The following is a 17358-nucleotide window of genomic DNA, read 5'->3' as shown; positions in this document are numbered from 1 at the left end:
TCAAATTAATCACTTTGCATGGGAGAATGTTCAGAAGGTATAATTACCTGAGGAAAAAAACTCAGGAAATTGATAGAGATATAGTTCACTAAATTACATACATATATACACACATAGGACGTATGCTAAAATTGGTCATGGGACTATGGATATTCTTCTCTATGTAGTACTGGAGGTTGAACCTAGGAGTGCTCTACCACTGAGCTATGCCCCCCACATTTTAAATTATCTTTTATTTTGACATAGGCTTTCACTAAATTGCCCAGGCTGGCCTTGAACTTGGCAATAATCTTCCTGCCTGAGCTTCCTGAGTGGACTGGTAACAGGCATGTGCCATTATGCCCGGCAAGTTTTTCTTCTTTTCGCTTTTCTTATTTTTCCAAGCTTTCTACCATAATCACGTAGTTAAAAGCACAGATCTTGAAGCCAGACTCTCTGGTTTAAATCCTGGCCTTTTCACTTCTTATGGTGACGTTAAGAAAATTATTCCATTTCTCTGGGCCTCGGTTTCTTCTGTCTGTAAAGTGAGGCCTGAGACTGTACCTATCTCAAGGGTTACAGTGAAAATGAGAAGCAGAGCGGGGGAGAGAGGCGGAGCAGAGGGAGCTGCTCTGGTAGCTCCGGGGGCTCCAAGGCCCAGCTCTTGAGGGGGAGGAGTGACCGTGGCTCTGGGCACCAGAACTTACCAAGATGGATGTGACCTAAGCCCCCAGGAAGCCCTGGAGTCATGGCCCAGAAGCACCCGGGAGAAAGAGGGCTGTGTGCAGCTCACCACAGAGGCGGTGCCTTCCTTAGAACTTTAGGACCCTCTGCGGATCCTGAAATACTCACATTCTCTGCAGGGACTCGGCAGGGACTGCTCCTAATGGTACTCGCTGCTCCTCAGAACACTCTGGTCCTAAGTACCCGCAGCCCCCAAATCCTGCCCACTGGTCGGATCCAAGCCGTGGCTCCCCAAGGGGTCCAGGTCCACCTAGGGGAGAGGACGACCCTGAGCAGCGAGACATCTGCAGAAGAGTCGGGAGTGGACCAGAACCCTCTAAGGGTGAGGCTGAGTACCGTGAGGATGGGAACCCTTCCTTTCTTTCTATTCTGTCCGCTTGTAACTGCCAGGGAACCCTGCTACCCCACAAGGGCCTCACTCTGAGGGAGGAGATGCCTCTTCTAGCAACTTCTCCCACCACTGTATGTGTCCAACAATCCCAGGGGAAGATGAAGAATCGGAAGAGGAATACGACGACGAAGAACCTCTTAAATTTCCGAGTGAATTTTCACGCGTGTCCAGCGGAAAGAAACCATCACCCCGGAGACAGCGGCTCCACTTTCTGACTAAGGAGGAAAAACGGGAGCGTGGACGCCGAGATGCCGGGGCTCCTGGTCGGCATCGGCTGGGCCCGAAACGAAGTCAGATAAGCGCAGAGGCCCGGCCTGGGGTTGTGAGGAGCAGAACTATGTCAGCTTGGACAGGCAGGCTCCTGGTGGTTGACTGAACTGCTGCCTGTGGTGGGAGAGTGCGTGGAAACTTGGGCCATCTCATCTGTGCGTGCAGGCAGCTGAAAGGCGGTGGTCTGGAAGCCTGTGGAGTTCGGGTGGGAGCCCGGGCAGGGCGGCCGGGGGGCTGGGCCCAGGTAGGGTTCCAATTTCTAAACCAGGGGGTTCCCTCTGGGGCAGGGCTGTTCACCCCTTTTCTTAGGCTAGTGGGTGCTTTGCTGCTTCTGGGTCTGGCACTCCTTTGGGGCTGTCTCCAGTCGGGCTGGCAGTTTCTGGAGGGCCTGCACGACCGGTTAGGCTGGCGGGCTAAGGCCATCTGGCTGTTTTCTTGGCTGGATTCTCCCACCTTGCACCATTGCTGAGAGATAGTAGGCCATGGCAATAGCTGGTAAGAATAGCTCAGCGGGGTTGGCTGGAGTTGCCTTGGCACAAGCAGAGGACGAATAGCCAAGAGAATGTACCTGTACCTAGTGGGCGGTACTGCCAGCCTGAAGAGGAAGTTGATCGACTCTTGACCATCGCTGGGGCTCCTGAGGATGAGCTAAACCCTTTCCATGTGCTGGGGGTTGAAACCACAGCATCAGAAACTGAACTAAAGAAGGCAGTGATGGTTCATCCTGATAAAAATCATCATCCTCGGGCTGAGGAGGCCTTGAAAGTTTTAAGGGCAGCTTTGGGACATTGTCAGCAACCCTGAAAGGCGGGAAGACGATGCGGTGAAAGGAATGGCAGAGAATGAACCGAACCAGTCAGTGAATGAGTTTCTGTCCAAGCAGCAGGATGACCTCAAGGAAGCAATGAATACTATGATGTGTAGTCAATGCCAAGGAAAGCATAGGAGGTTCGAAATGGACCGGGAACCTAAGAGTGCCAGACACAGTGCTGAGTGTAATAGGCTGCATCCTCCTGAGGAGACTTTTGGGCAAAGTCAAGCATGTTGGGGCTCAGGATCACCTACTTCGCACTGATGGATGAAAGGTTTAAGACGTCGGAGTGGGCTGCCTGTGGACGTGTGGGACTCTCCCCAGATACCTGCAGAGCTCCCTGTCACATCTCATCTGGCCCTCGGATCCCAGGCCGCAGTGGTCGGCAGAGAGCCCCCTCAGATGCCCCTCCTGCTGACCTTCAGGATTTCTCGAGCCGAATCTTTCAAGTACCCCCAGGCCAGATGTCCAATGGGACCTCAGCGCCTCAGCCTGGCTCTGGTGCCACTGCAGCCTCCAAGCCCAACAACAGCACAGTACCCAAGGGAGACGCCAAGCCGAGGAGGCGGAAGAAAGGAAGGGGCCCTTCCAACGTTCACTCCCTTCTCTGCTTTCCTCAAGTCAACGTCAGGGGGTCCAAACAGCACAGAGTGGAGCTTGATTTGTTTATTTGTAGACTTTTCAAAGGGAAAGATTTAAGCTTAACTTGTTCACTAGTACTTTAGGAAGTCCCTGAACCTCTGCCCCTCGTCTCCAGCACCCAGGACCTGAATCTTGTCTCCTGACAATACTAAAGAAACAGGGGTGGCTGGAGCAAAGAACCGAGGGCCTGGACCGGGCTGGATGGTGGATCCCTTGGAGGGGTGGGAAGTACCTCTCTGGGGTTGGTATGCCCGTGTCTTGTCATTTACCTTTAGAGCAGTTGATTCTCTCACCCTTTTAAACGACGAGTCTATCTTATTTCTTGGTCCATTTTAGCGGGGAGGCTCCATTACCCTGAGAAACTAGTTAAAAGACAGAACAGGGAAGCATGGAGCCCTAATTTTGGAGGTGCACAGAGTTCGGAAAATGGAAACTCTGAATTTTTCCTGACTTTCACCTTGTGGGTAAATCACCCAACTGCAGGCTTATTGTTGCAAGAATGGCCAAAATTGATAATTTTTAAAAAGTAGACTCATGCCCTCTGCCCTCGGGTAATGGAGAATGACAAGGGTTATCCGAGGGTTTGTAGTTTTTTAAGTTTGCTCATATTTTTATGTCCATATCTATTTAAAGCCAGGGGATTATCTTTCTATAAATATATACCTGGCCAAAAAAAAAAAGAAAATGAGTCAATATGTTTTAATATTTAACTTAGTCAAATTATGGTTAGTTTGCTCTGTCATGCTGCTTGTTATATTTCCTATGACATTTGTATTTTTGTGATATGTGTTGCTGAATGGATATATATAGAGAGAGAGAGAGAGAGGCTTGTTATATTTCCTATGACATTTGTATTTTTGTGATATGTGTTGCTGAATGGATATATATATATAGAGAGAGAGAGAGAGGAGAGAGAGAGAGAGAGAGAGAGAGAGAGAGAGAGATGTATATCCCTATGCCTATGTTTGTCTTCAACTAACACAGGGTGGATGTGTGACCTCTGGTGGGTGGGTGGCTACAATTATTAGTTATTTGCCAGTCCATGAGAAAGAGCAGAGATTTCCCAAGGATATACTAGAACCCCTCCTCATTTGGGCATAGATGATTTACGGCAAGCCTAATTCTCTCCTATCATAGTTTGGTTGATGACGGACAAAGACCCGGAAGGATCCTTGACCTTTGCTTAGCTCTGCCCCCTCACCCGGAAGTTAAAGTGCCTCGGGTAAATCGAGCTCCGGTGCTGCGTGCTTCCCTCCCTCACGCCAGCCTGGAAGGAGCAGAGGGAGATGAAGACCAGCTTTGTGGTAAATATTCAAATAATTGTGAAATTGCTAATGGCTGACAGCAAAAGATAAAGGATGGACTGACAAGGCAGAGTGAACTTGGAAGAATCTTTTCCCATCAAGAGTTTCCCTATGAAAGCAAATCCGTAGTTTTAAAAAATTCTAATGTGTGAAGAATGAGAAACATACAGTTTATGTTGCCTTGCAGACTACAGAGCTAAGTAACTGAGATAATTTTTCATTCCATAATACACGCTGCAGCCCAAGAACTGACAGAAAGAGGTGAACTGGAAAAAAAAAATTAGAAGGGTGCAGAAATTCCTGCCTTGGAGAAAGAGTCCACAGTGGCTCTGAAAATCATATAAAATCACAACCAGTGCCATTTCCTCTCAGCCAATGAAAAAAATCCAGAAAAAAGAAACTCCAAATAGCTTGTTTACCCAGCTGTCTGTACAAAGTGAATTATTCATGATTAAATGTGAATAATAAACCTATGCAAATATTTGTTGTAGTCTCAATTTTAAAGAGGTTAGGGGAGCAGCAGGAAATGAGGTCACTTTAAAGTGATTTAGTTAACGCTTGCCTTTAGAAATACATTGAGAAATAGATTTTGATTGTTATTTTATAAAACTCTCCCCTAAAAGAAAGAAATCAGTTTTTTCCTTAGGAGCATTATTGTCATGTCCTATTGGAAATAACAATTAAAAGTTTCTCTTAGTATCATGACCTTTATATGAGTTCCTTAGAAACTAATTGTGAAAGTTTTCTTTTTATTCTCTGGCTTTGGAGGGTTAAAAAGCTCGCAGCAGAAGCCGTACTATAATGGGAACCCTTAACTGACAAGTTTCCAAGTACTTGCTGCTTACTGTAAATTCTTACCTATAAGTTTCAGTTATAGGTTTTTGATAAAGGAACTATTACAATAATACTGATACCTGGCAGTTTTGAGCTGTTTGTCTTCTTGGTTGCAGAATTGGTTGAAGTTTCCATCAGAACTGTTAGACTAATGACTTTTAGCTAGAACTACGTTAGATTTTCTTTAGCCTATCCATTCTAAGAAGCACTTACAATGTAAGCAGTAACAAGATACTGAAAGGTGTTTCAACATCTTGCAACCTCTGCAAGTTCTGTAAATCACTTTACACAATGTGTCATCACCATAGTCTCTTAAATAATATACAGCACATTTAATGACTGTTTCCTACTATAATTGTAAATGAATTTCAATAATAAAACCAACTCCCTCCCCCTTGCGCCTCATCGTCAAGGCAGAGTTGATTCTGACTGGAGCCCACGATTCAGCCAAACATAGGCTGGGTTCAGATGGATCTCACTTTTGCTTAATAGGAACTCCAAAGCTTAGAGGAGGGTCAGAGGTCTGGTCTCCCCTGGTTCCTGGGGGTCAGATCTTCTCTAGAATCCCTGATGCACCACAGGCCATAGCCCCCATGGCCCCCTCCCCTGGAATTGTCTGTTCTTCCTCTAAGCCAGTGGTGGCGAACCTACGGCGTGCCTGCCCCGGCCAGCTGTTCGCTACCACTGAAGACCCTAAAAGGTTTGCCATCACAGCCACTATCCTGGAGCCCAAGCACAGGCACCGCAGGCACCAGACCAGATTTAGAGTAAACCGTAATGATGCTTCCACTACCTGGTTGGTAAAACCTCTGGATGGGAGGGTGGCTCATCACCCACATTGTGCAGCTAAAGAAACAGAGAACTGATAGTTAAATAAGTAAAGAGAAAACCAAGATTAAGACTAAAATCCACACTTTGATAAGTATCTAGTATATTTTCCATGTTATACTGCACTGCAGCAGCTCCCAGTGTACCGAGAAGCCAATGCATCGGTGGTCTGTTGGTTACCAGCACAATCCCCAGCCCTACACTCAATCTGCCATTGTCCTTATTCTGTTATTGTCATTTCTGGAGATTTTCGCAGCTTGAGCAATGGTACATGCAGAGGAAGAAGTGAGCAAAATATGACCCAATCTATTTCTAGGAGTTAGGTAGCACTGTGTTGAAAACAATCTAAGTTTCTAGAGATGATAATTCTTCTAGAATTTGAATGCAACTCAGTGCATCCAAAGTCCATCCTAAGTTCTGACTAGAAAGAACTATTTTCTTTCTTTCTTTCTGTCTTTCTTTTTTTTATTGGTACTGGGGATCAAACTCATGACCTTGAGCTTATGAGACAGGCAGTAGAACCGCTGAGCTAAATCCCCAGCCCAAGAACCTTCTTCTTATTTAAAAATTGAAACAAAACCTTAACATTGTATCTCAAAGGTAATTTGCAATATTCATAATTGGAAAATTTAGGTTGCAAATGAAATAATAAAGAACTTCAAATGTTTGGGCAAATATGATTTATATCTAATAAAAGCCCATCAGTGAGTGAAAATTAGTTCCATTAATAACATTTTCACTATTCTGTTTCTTGTAGAGTCTGCTGTTATTTTAGCAAACTTTATTTCACTTGATAGGAACTTGTCTGCCCTATGATTTGGTTCAATGGTTTCCATCTCATACAGTTATAGTTGGGGAGTCATTTCATTATGCTCAGAAATTTCTGAACATGCAGTGTAATTAATTCCTCTAATAGACTATTTTTAGAGAAGGCCCATTAGTAGACATCACTCTGAATTAACATCTTGGCCTAAGAGAAAGCTCTTTGGAGGGAAGAGTGCAGCAGATACATCTTTGTTGAGAGGTGTGACGTGGGACTTAACCACATTCCTTGTGGTTTCAGAATGGCATGCATATTCTGGGTCCCACAAACAGGCAGAGATAGTTGTCATTCTCAGTAAGGCCCTGACCACACCGGTTCTTTAACATAAAGACATAGTTCCAAATGTTAGAAATTCTTAGAAGAAAGCAGTGTGGCAGGTGTGCACAGTAAAGTGGGGAACGAAGTCAATTCTGTCTGATAACACCATAAAGAATGGTTACTGGCTGGTTTAGGCACATTTGAAGCCTGGGAAAAAGTTCTTTTTATATTAACCTTTTGAGGATTTTCCCCTGTCAGTCTTGTTGAATAGTAATCTAGTCTTTCTGTAGGGCCCTAAATATCTTTTTTATCGTTTTCATATATGGTCTCTGGAAGCAGACTGTTTGAGTTTCAACATTTGGACTCTGCTATTTACCAGCTGTGTGGCCTTGGGCGAGTGATTTAACTTCCCTCTCTCTTTAGCTATCTCATCTGAAGTTGAGATAACAATAGTCCCTGGTTGATTTTTCTACCGCTAAGCTCTCTCTTCTGTAATTCCTCATTTGCATGCCCACACTCACCCCACATTTGGGGCCACTTCAGTAATCCCTTCTCCAGTAGTGTATGGTACTACTTGTTTAAAAAGACAGGAAGAAATGCATGTGTATAATAAGCAAACACATTTATGCCTAAAATAGCTCTGGAAAGATATCTGAGAAAGTGGTTATGTTAGTTACCTATGAGGAAGGGAACTGGATTGCTGCAGGGCAGGCGGAGGAATGTTTTTCTCTATATATTCTTTTGTTCCTTTTGAATCTTAAATCCTGTGAATGTATTACCTAATTAAAAAAAATAAAATGTAGGAAGTACTAAGAACCTTGCCAAGTTCATCTATCATTAAACAAATATTTACTGGGGGTCCTACTACTTGCCAGGCACATAGCAGAGTGAGGGTGTCCGCAGCTGGGACTGTGTTTCACCAGAGGGATCCTTCATAAACGGCCTGTCACAGGCCCTGCTTGCTAGCTTAGCTTTAAAGCTTGCTTACAGGAGAGTGAAAGTGCACTTGTTAATCACGGTAGCCGAGGCTGGCATCTGATTTAGGAAAAATCTAGGTCAGAGTCAATTATGCTTTAGAGGATGTCCCTGTGCATGCTGAAAAAACATTAAAAAGCTTAGAAAAGATGAGGGTGTCAGATAATACCTTACAACGCATGTCTACTAAGCATTAACTTTCTATGTGCCAAACATTCTTCTAAGTACTTTACCTGTACTACAGCAACTCATTTATCTTCCACAGTAACTCTGTGAGAAAGACGCTGCTATTGCCCTCATTTTACAGACTGGGAAATTAAGGTACAGAGAGAGCAGATGGCTTGCCCAGAGGCACACAGCAGGTAAGTAGTTGGATAACCAGGGTTTGAACTCTAGAACTTCAGTTCTAACCACTTCGCTTTTGGGGCGGGCGGAGACTATGAAATATTCCTTTGCTCCAAAATACTTCTGTTGAAATTCTCCCATTAATAAAAGTGCCTTAAAACTTTATAGCTGGAAGAGTCTTCAGTATTCAGTTGGTTCAATTTTTATCCAAAAGGACAGCATCCTACACAGTAGGCTCGAACACATCTAGGGCCAAGGAATTCACTGCAGCCAGAGCAGTAACCAGCTGGCAGTTCTAATTGCTAATAAAAACAGAAATATGTTGGTTGCCTTCCATGTGCCAGGTGCTTTACTAGAGGATGTAAGAGAAATTCTTTCATAGGTTGAGGTCAAGCCTGCCTCTCCTTGACTTCCTCTGTGGGCTCTATGCCCTGCTGTTTTGAACATCATGGAATATATCTATGGTTCCTTGTATCTCCTGCCAGCCCTTCATATATTTGGAGACTGTTATGAGTTCTCTTTAAATTTTCTTATTCCCTATTTGTTCAATCTCTTGTCATATGATAATCTCTAGATTGAGATTCATCTTTCTTATTCGCAAGCCTCTGTTTTAAAACACAAAATGTGGGAGGGCAGCTTATTAAGCATAATTTGATGATTCCCTTCCATGATCTGTCCTGAGGGAAGGGAGTTTCGATTTGGGAAGGGTGTGGGGAGGTGCTGAGAACGGAGGCAGCTGGGAGCATGGTCAAGTGCCAACCCCAGGCTCGGAGAGGATGTTGATGTAGGAGTTCTGGGTAGACAAAAAGCAGCACAGGGATCCCGAGGTCCTGGAGCCTGCGGAAGAGGACGTGCTAAGAGTTTAAAAATAGCAATAATGATGAACATCTGTGGAGCACTGACTATACACAAGCTGGGCAGTTTGCTTGAGCCACGTGGCGTAATCTTCACAAGAGTTATAAGGCCCGTACATTGTTAGGCACATCTTACAGATGGAGTAAACTGAGGGGCAGGGAGGTGAAATAGGTTGTGTAGAAAATGGCAGTCAGGCTTTGAGCCCAGGCTTTTCCTTAACTATTTCGCTGAAAAGAAGATGGGAAACTAAATTTGCCTTTTATCCTGGAGCCAATTAGTAATATTCTAAGCAGACCTAAGTGCCCAGACTCCTCCACCCTTCATGAGTACTGATATAGTCAAAGAACAACTCCCTAAAGCGACTCTTACACTAGGTTTTTGTCCCTAAGTATCTGAGAGCCCATGGAATACTTCCAGGCTCCGTGAAGGGCTCCCAGATGTTTCTGGCTGTCTCACACAGCTTGCCTCACCATTCTTGTACTGCAGACCCCCACAGGGCAGTTAAGAGCAGACTAACCTAGTTTTGTTTGTTTTTTGGTTTTGTGACAGGGTCTCACTCTGCAGCCCAGGCTGACCTCAAACTATGGCAGCCTTCCTGCCTCAGCCTCCTGAGCGCTAGATTACAGGTATATGCTGACACGGCTCAAGTCCAGACTAAAATGTTTCATGAGACTTTACTGCAGGCTCAGGGCTAACATAATGGAATTATGATGCAGGAAAACTCTGACCCCGAACAAACCCACCTATTCTCGGAACTGCTGGCCAAGCCTTACCCTAGGGTCTCCCACTGAGCAAATCTTAGGTGCAACTTCCAGCAGGGGGCAGGGACCAGTTTACCCCCACTCCACACAGTAGGCCAGGGGTACCTGTGAGCTACCACTTCCTCCTAGAAAAGTGTGTTTCAACAACCTGACCCTGTTTGCAGAGAAGCAGTGCACCCAAGCGGACGTTATGGGAGAAGATTAGCTTGTTAGCCCCTCGAATCTGGCCATTTCTGAATAGGAACTTGACTTTACCATTGTGTAACCAAAAGGCGCATTAATGAAAGCTTGCTTTTATTTTTATCCAGAATAATGGAGCACTCAGTGACGCTCTTGTTCTGTACAGAAACTGAAAATTACATGTCAATTCTCGGCCAGCACCTCAGTACACAAATCACACTTAAAATATTATCTTAAAAAAAAACCAAACTAATAGCTCGTACAGAGGATGCACGTAGGCATATTCTTGCTCATATAGAACCTTAACTCACAGTGTGTAAGACCTGGCCTTAACGCTCACAAGCATGTTTCTTAAATTTCATTTATTATTTGAGGTCTCCTTCTGAAGGCTGTTGATTACAACTGAGAATTAGTCTTACTGTAGGGATCTTTCGAAGTCCCTAAAAATCCAACATGTTAGGTTTTTAAATTTCATTTATTATTTGAGGTCTCCTTGTGAAGGCTGTTGATTACAACTGAGAATTAGTCTTACTGTAGGGATCTTTCGAAGTCCATAAAAATCCAACATGTTAGGTCTGCGACCATAAATTGATAATTTAAAGTTACATTGAAAATTGGCTCTCATGATGAGTGGAATTTTAAAAACACACACACACAACTTTGGACTTATGTGAATGCAACTTTGACACTGATCAGTATTTCCAGTCTCTCTCTGGCAGAAGTGAGCTGGAGATTCACAGAACCCAGACACCAGAGGGACCTGCAAGAGGGGAAATGAAGGCGCGGTTTCGGTGCCTGGCTTCAAAGGCTGGCGGCCGTCACGAGCCTAACCCATTTCTTTCCAGCTAGACTAACTTTCTGTAAAGACAGAAAAACCGCAAACAGCCAAATTCAAACTTCCCCCGCATAATTTTTTAATTTAACAATGTTCTGGTTTCCAAGCTATCGTCATCTAATCTTTGTAATTACGCCGAAGAAGCAAGCACAGTCAGGGTGAAGGAAGGGCTAGGTTAGCAGAGCTCAGGCTTCCCAACTCAGGCGCTATGTTTTCTTCCTTTTTGCTGAAGTTCCAGCTCCTGATGCCGTTCTGTTTATTCATTCCATTATAGATAGAAACAGAAATGAACAAACTAAAGATTTCTTTCCTTCTAATAAATCATTCAGTAACTGGAACTGAATAATCTCCTATCTTGATAGTTAGTTGCATATATGAGCTATGCTGTGTAAAATCAAGAGTTTTCATGTTTCTTAGATCTTCCTGATAACAGATCTCCTTCCCTGTGTGCCTGGCCAAGGGCACAGGCTTAGTAACTTCTCTCAGCTGCCTCATACACATCTACATCAGAAACAGACATTCCACCCCCGGGCAGTGATCAAACTATTTCACTGGGGCAGATGGTGTTAAAAAATAAATAAAACCACAACAGAAATTTTCTAGACAGATTTTGATTCTAAACTTTATCTTAAGGATCTGTTAACCTTACTTAGTTAAATTTATGACAACTGCAAATACAGATTGAGTCAAATTCATCATTTATTCACAAAATGGACCGGGCCTGTTTGCACATGCCTGTAGTCACAGCCTTCAGGGGGCTGAGACAGGAGGAGGATCCTGAATTCAAGGTCAGTTTAGGCTACATAGCAAGACCTTGTCTCAGAAAAACCAAAAAACAACAACAGAAGAATCCAAAATGGCTCCTTGTGAAGTCCACATTGACTAATTACTCTGTAAACTAATTTGCTTTGTGAGTCAAAGACTCCTTGAGTCTTTATGAAGCACCTTTGTGTTCAGATGTTCGCAGTACAGGCAAGCTCACTACCTCATAAGGTAGCCTATTTCAAAATTCCAACAACCTGTGGAGTTAAAGCTCTCCTTATACTGAGCCAAATTGACCTCCTGTAGCTTTCCCAATTTGGTCTTAGATCTGCCCTCTGGAGAGACACAAAATAAAGCTAATCCCTTTACTAGACAGGTAATCTCTTTATGTGATTCTTTTAAAAGAAATTATGGTGACTCAGGCTACAATTCTATCAAGGATATAATAAACTGAATACCTTTCCACTCCTTCTCCTTTTAGTGGCAGAGCAGGCTTACATGAATCCATTTAATATGCTGGGCAGGGAAAATGCTCCCCCTGGCAGAAGTTGGTTCTTTAGCCCAGTTCAAGGTGCCAGCTGGTAGACTGCCCTGGAAAGTAAAAAATGGGTGAGTCCAGCAAGGGGAGATGCTAGTCAGATGGGTTCCCTTGGACTTTCCTCTTGATGCTATACACACCGCCTTCTCCTGGCTAACATGCACATTTGACCAAGATTCTCCATAGCCTGGGCCAGAGGTCACAAGTTCTCAATTTTTTGTGTGCATTAGAATCCTGAGTTTTCCACGGGGCCTACCTCTGAGAGTTTAATTTGGTAGAAATGAGGCAGGCCCAGTAATCCACAACTTAACAGGCATTCCAGGTACTGACGGCCTCACTATATTTTACATTTGAAGAAACACTGATCTAAGTGTTTTTTGGTGAACTGCCCAGTGTAAAAAAAAAAGACGAGAAAGAAAAAAACCAACTTGTGTTATTGTTTTATTTAATCGTAAAGCATATACACTTACATTTAACTTACTGATCTTATTCATTTAAAGTTTTTAATTCTATATTACATAAAAATAATACTTAAGTTATTATTCATTCATACCAATCATAAAGTCTATCAAAAATAATTCCAGGATGCGGAGATGAATAACACCACCTACAGGTTACAAACTGTTACATTGAAATGTTTATTGGGTTTTTTTTGGGGGGGGTTGGGGGTACTGGGATTGAACTCAGGACCTTGTGCTTACGAGGTAGGTGGCAAAACCACTGAGCTAAACCTCCAGCTTGAAGTCTTTATTGGGAAATGGTCAATATAGGACTTAAAAGGGAACCAGGCTCCTGAATTAAACCATGTCCCCTCTTTAAGGCTGTCCAGCAGGACAGGGCTTGGGGCTCAGGTTGAGGAATTCTATAAGGAGAGGATGTGTTGGCCCTACGATAGCTGATACACTGTAGAGCACATGTTGGTCCCACACTTAACTAATCTACCTTGTGACTGAAGTTAACACATAAATCATACCCACCTAAGCACCTTTACACATTTCCTAAGCAACTCCGTAGGAACTTTAATAAAGCTATAGATTCCAGGGCACAAGTTACAACAAGTTTTATAGTAGTCTAAATACCTTGAGAACAACAGCTTATAGGTGCTGTGGTTCTTTTATAAACATAAAGCATGTCTCATCTCTAACTCAGCCTTGAAGTAATGCTATCCCAAAACAGCCCTGGTCACTTTTATTCCTTGTGGCAAAGTAACCCTAAGCCCTACTCAATAGATTAATATTCAGTAGATTGAGTAAAAAACTTAGAAACAAATTAGAAAAAAGTTTTGGTTATAAGATCTTACTTTCCTGCTTAGACACTTTATATATGTTTTTTGCAAAATACAATTACTTTAAAATAGACAAGCATCTAACTTTCATTTTCTTTTAGAGATGAACCTTTTCACTGGTTCGCTGATCTTCGTCTTCTTCCTGGAACTTTCAGAACTTTGCTGACTGCACACAAAATTCATTCTTCTCATCTGTGAGAATTACCAGAGAAAGGCACAATTTAGCAAAGACTTTGACATCTGCACAAGACATCTAAAAGACAGGTAGACCAAGCACTAAATCCCTCAAGCTCATAACGGATCCAAACCTGCTTTTCCGTGGCTTGGTTTGGCCCTATACCAAGGCCCTGCTACCAGTATCAGATTCTGGTATTCCCAGGTTCAGGAGCTGAGGTCCACTGAAAACAGCCAATTCTGAGACAGTTTCTTGGCTCTCTCTAGTGAATTCAGCACATTCAACTCTTAAGGGAAGGATTGTCAAGGTGTGGGGCCAACAAGGAGCAGTTAAGGATCAGAAGAGATATGAATCACTTACTGCTTTAGAGGCAAACACAATTTAAGTCACAAGTGTAGTCAGCAGAATCATGTAGGCTTCTGTTTCCCATATGTTCAGATGCATGAATTAAGAAGACCCATAACCCTTCTACCAAAGAGAGGTGTTATTGATTCAAGTGAAGTTGATTAGTGAGTTATCACTAAACATCATTTCCATTGAGATCAGCTTTGGTAAGGATTTTAGAACTTATTTTGGCTTAACTAAGTAACAACTGGAAGCATTATAACCTATCAGGCAACCCCAAGATGCCCATAAGTCCAAGAAACACATATAGAGGACACATATTTTTCCAACCACTGGATGGGAGGAAAGGTTTTTCCATGTCTTCTGTTCTTTCCTTCGGAGGAAAATGGAATACAACTTATTTTAAGGCAAGACCTGCCGGAATATCCAGCAGAGGCTCCAACACCTAACCTTGTTTCTTTTCTAGTATGTTCATGTTGTTATAATTATTGATATAGGGCTAGGGATTTAGCTCAGTGGTTCCACCACCTGCCTCGCAAGTGCAAGGACCCGAGTTTGATCTCCGGTACCAAAACAAACAAATAAATAAAATAAAAAGGGTTAATTATTGATATAGTATTAGTACAAAATAGTACCAATATCAGAAAGCATTTAAATACCATGTAACATGATTTGTTATACAAATGGGTAAACACTATTTTATCTAGTTTTAAAAGCCGTTGAAATTTCTGATCAGAAAACCCACAAATTCCCTCTAGCCTAAATAAAGACACTGAATATATAAAGTAGTGAAACTTTGAGAAAATAAATAGAGCTGCTATCAAATACCTGGTTTGCTTATACATACAAAGTTTGAAATGGCCTGCTGTAAAGTAAAGGAGATCGCAACATGCAAACCCAAAACACATAAACAACTTCCTTATCTAGGAGGTGAATTTGTTATGGTTTGGTTATAGGAAAAAATACTTGGAAAATTAAGCTTGTCTAGAAATGCTGTCTGGACGTGCTTTCCGTTCCAACCAAGCTACTCTCCCTCTATCAAGTCTGGGAACATGTGAAACGGGAGAAGATGGTATACAAATTCTCAAATGACAAATTGGCTTGATGGTTTAATAGTTTTGTTCTAGTTTTCTTCTATTGTTCAAATAAGCCAGGATTTTATTACAAGTTGCAGAACTACAATTTTATTGCAGCGAGTCAAAATATCTTCAATAATGTATACAACCAGTGAGGCCTGGCAATTTTCAATGGTTTACAGAAAATTAGGGGGTTCAAAAGCAAATGTGTTATTAGGAGACATATTTATCCAACAAAGGAACGAACATTCAAGATACATTCTTCAGGTGTAGGTTAACTGGCTGAGTTTGCACGTTTGACGCCAAAGCCAACTCGCCGAGCACAGAGCCACCAATCGGGCAGACTAGACGGACGGTCTGGGTACTGTGAACAACACTACATGAGCATCAAGTGATTCCTAGTGCATTTCGTATCATATCTCAAACACAGCTTGTAGACAGTTTCTTCATGCAGACTTATAAGAAGCTAGAGTGATGCAATTACGACCAGAGCCTCTGGGCACAGGTGTGTCTGAAACAGCCCTGAAGATGCTTTCTGCCGTGCCACTCCAACTCTCTCTATTTTCAGTTTTTGGTTTTATAACATACTCTCCTTTGAAAAGCTCAAGAGCAGGCTTTTCCTTGAGCACAGACAGGATGGTTGGTTGATTCAGTAGCAGTACGTATTCATTTATTTATTTATTTGTTGGGGTATGAGGGATCAAACTCAGGACCTTGCGCTTGCCAGGCAGGCGCAGCGCGGCTGAGCTACATCCCTGGCCCTCAGTAGCAGTGTTTAGATAGCACCAGAAATTACCCCTCATAAATGTGCCTATTCGTCATTTATTCCTTTATTCATTCCCTTAAAAATGCTTTTGCTTGCATATTTTCCCAGAGTTCTGTTTCTAGCCGTCTCTTCATCCTTTTCTCTATACTTTGAGTGATCTCATCCATTCCTAGGAATCAATTACTAAGCAAAGACTCTCATATATACATATGCAATCTAGATCTGAATTCCACATCCATGTGTGTACCCAACTACCCACGAAAAGTCTCCACATGGGAGTTCCAAAGAACTCCAAAATGTCTTAATTGGAATTCATCATCTGCCTCTCCAAACCTGCTCCTAGTTTTTGTTCTCACTCACCCAGTGTGTCCTAGTTAAAAACCTGAAAGTAGTAACCAGGCATGGTGGCCACAAGCCTGTAATCCCAACACTTGGGAAGCTGAGGCAGGAGGATCACCATGAGTTGGGGGTCAGCTCAGTGAGGATTACACAGTGAGTTCCAGGTCAGTGTGAACTACATAGTGAGACCCTGTCTCAAAAAAACAAGAAACAAAAACAAAAGCAAAAAAGCAAACCAGAGAGTAATCTATGACCACTCCATCATTCTCATCCTGACACCCAATTAGTTGCTAAATCTTATTGATCCAACTTCCGTAGTATTTCTCAAATCTGTCCATTATTCTCTTTTCCCACTACCTCTACTTTACTGCAGGCCAACATCATCTCTTGCAAGCACTACTGCTGATTTTCTAATTCATTCTCCAATTTGGAGCACAAGTAGTCTCGCACAAGTAGATCTGACCACATCACTCTTCCGCCTCTTCATCCACCCATTACTGATGCCTCGTTGTCCTCAGGATGAAGTCCAGATGCTTTCTGGCCCTGACCCACCTCTGCAGCCTCATCTTACCCTCACACTACTTAGCTACTTGGAGATTTCCAAAGGGACCTTATTCTCTCTCCTTTGGATTTTGCCTGTGATGCTCACTTCCGTGCTCTCTTCTCTTCTTCATCCGGCCCGAGGACATCCAACAGTTTGTTTTGCCTGCTAGCTTTCCCCAACACTACTAAGGTTACGTTCTTTCTTACCTTTTCTGTAGTACTTACTACTGAACATTGTCATCAGGCCCACTTAACAGTCTCTTATCTTTAAGCTAAATTCCTCGAGGTTAGTGACAATTTTTTATTACCCCCCCTTTGCAGTGCTGGGATCCAATCCAGGGTGTTGCACATACTAAGGAAGAGCTGTACTGCTGAGCAACACCCCCAGCCCCTAGTAAAAATATTTTAATCATCTTTGAGTTCTCAGTTCCTAGCTCTTTGTTAGCTGAATCAACGAATGCATGCATAATTGAAGCTGATTTTTAGCCCAGTACTGTATGCTGGGTGCTAGGACCATATCTTTAGTAATACAAAGATGAGTAAGGCATAGTTTTTTCCAGGAGTAAGCCTTGTAAAGACAGGGAATCAAGCTCATGATTACAATACAGTGTAATACCAAAACAGACATTCTTTCCTGCCAGCTATGTGCATGGTAGGTACTTGGGATTTATCAGAAGGGAAAAAGATTAAAAAA

The 17358-nt window shown here is 42.9% G+C and overlaps 1 protein-coding gene and 1 pseudogene across 1 annotated transcript in view; one reads left to right on the top strand and one right to left on the bottom strand.

Annotated features, from left to right (window-relative positions):
* Positions 1-727: 727 nt before the first annotated feature.
* On the top strand, positions 728-6949 carry LOC104848288 (annotated as a pseudogene).
* Positions 6950-12682: 5733 nt separating this feature from the next.
* Positions 12683-17358, bottom strand: part of Hormad2 (HORMA domain containing 2) — an 80616-nt gene continuing 75940 nt past the window's right edge. The window contains exon 11 of the mRNA XM_010603763.2: positions 12683-13612. Coding sequence (XP_010602065.1) covers positions 13508-13612 — 105 coding nt within the window. The 3' untranslated portion in view covers positions 12683-13507. The remainder of the gene's footprint in view (positions 13613-17358) is intronic.

Source organism: Fukomys damarensis, unplaced genomic scaffold (genome assembly GCF_012274545.1).
Source record: "Fukomys damarensis isolate Sample0158 unplaced genomic scaffold, DMR_v1.0_HiC HiC_scaffold_12, whole genome shotgun sequence".
In the NCBI taxonomy this organism is placed as follows: Eukaryota; Metazoa; Chordata; class Mammalia; order Rodentia; family Bathyergidae; genus Fukomys; species Fukomys damarensis.
The sequence above is the reverse complement of the archived record's forward strand: the minus strand, read 5'-3'. Positions and strand labels throughout refer to the sequence as shown.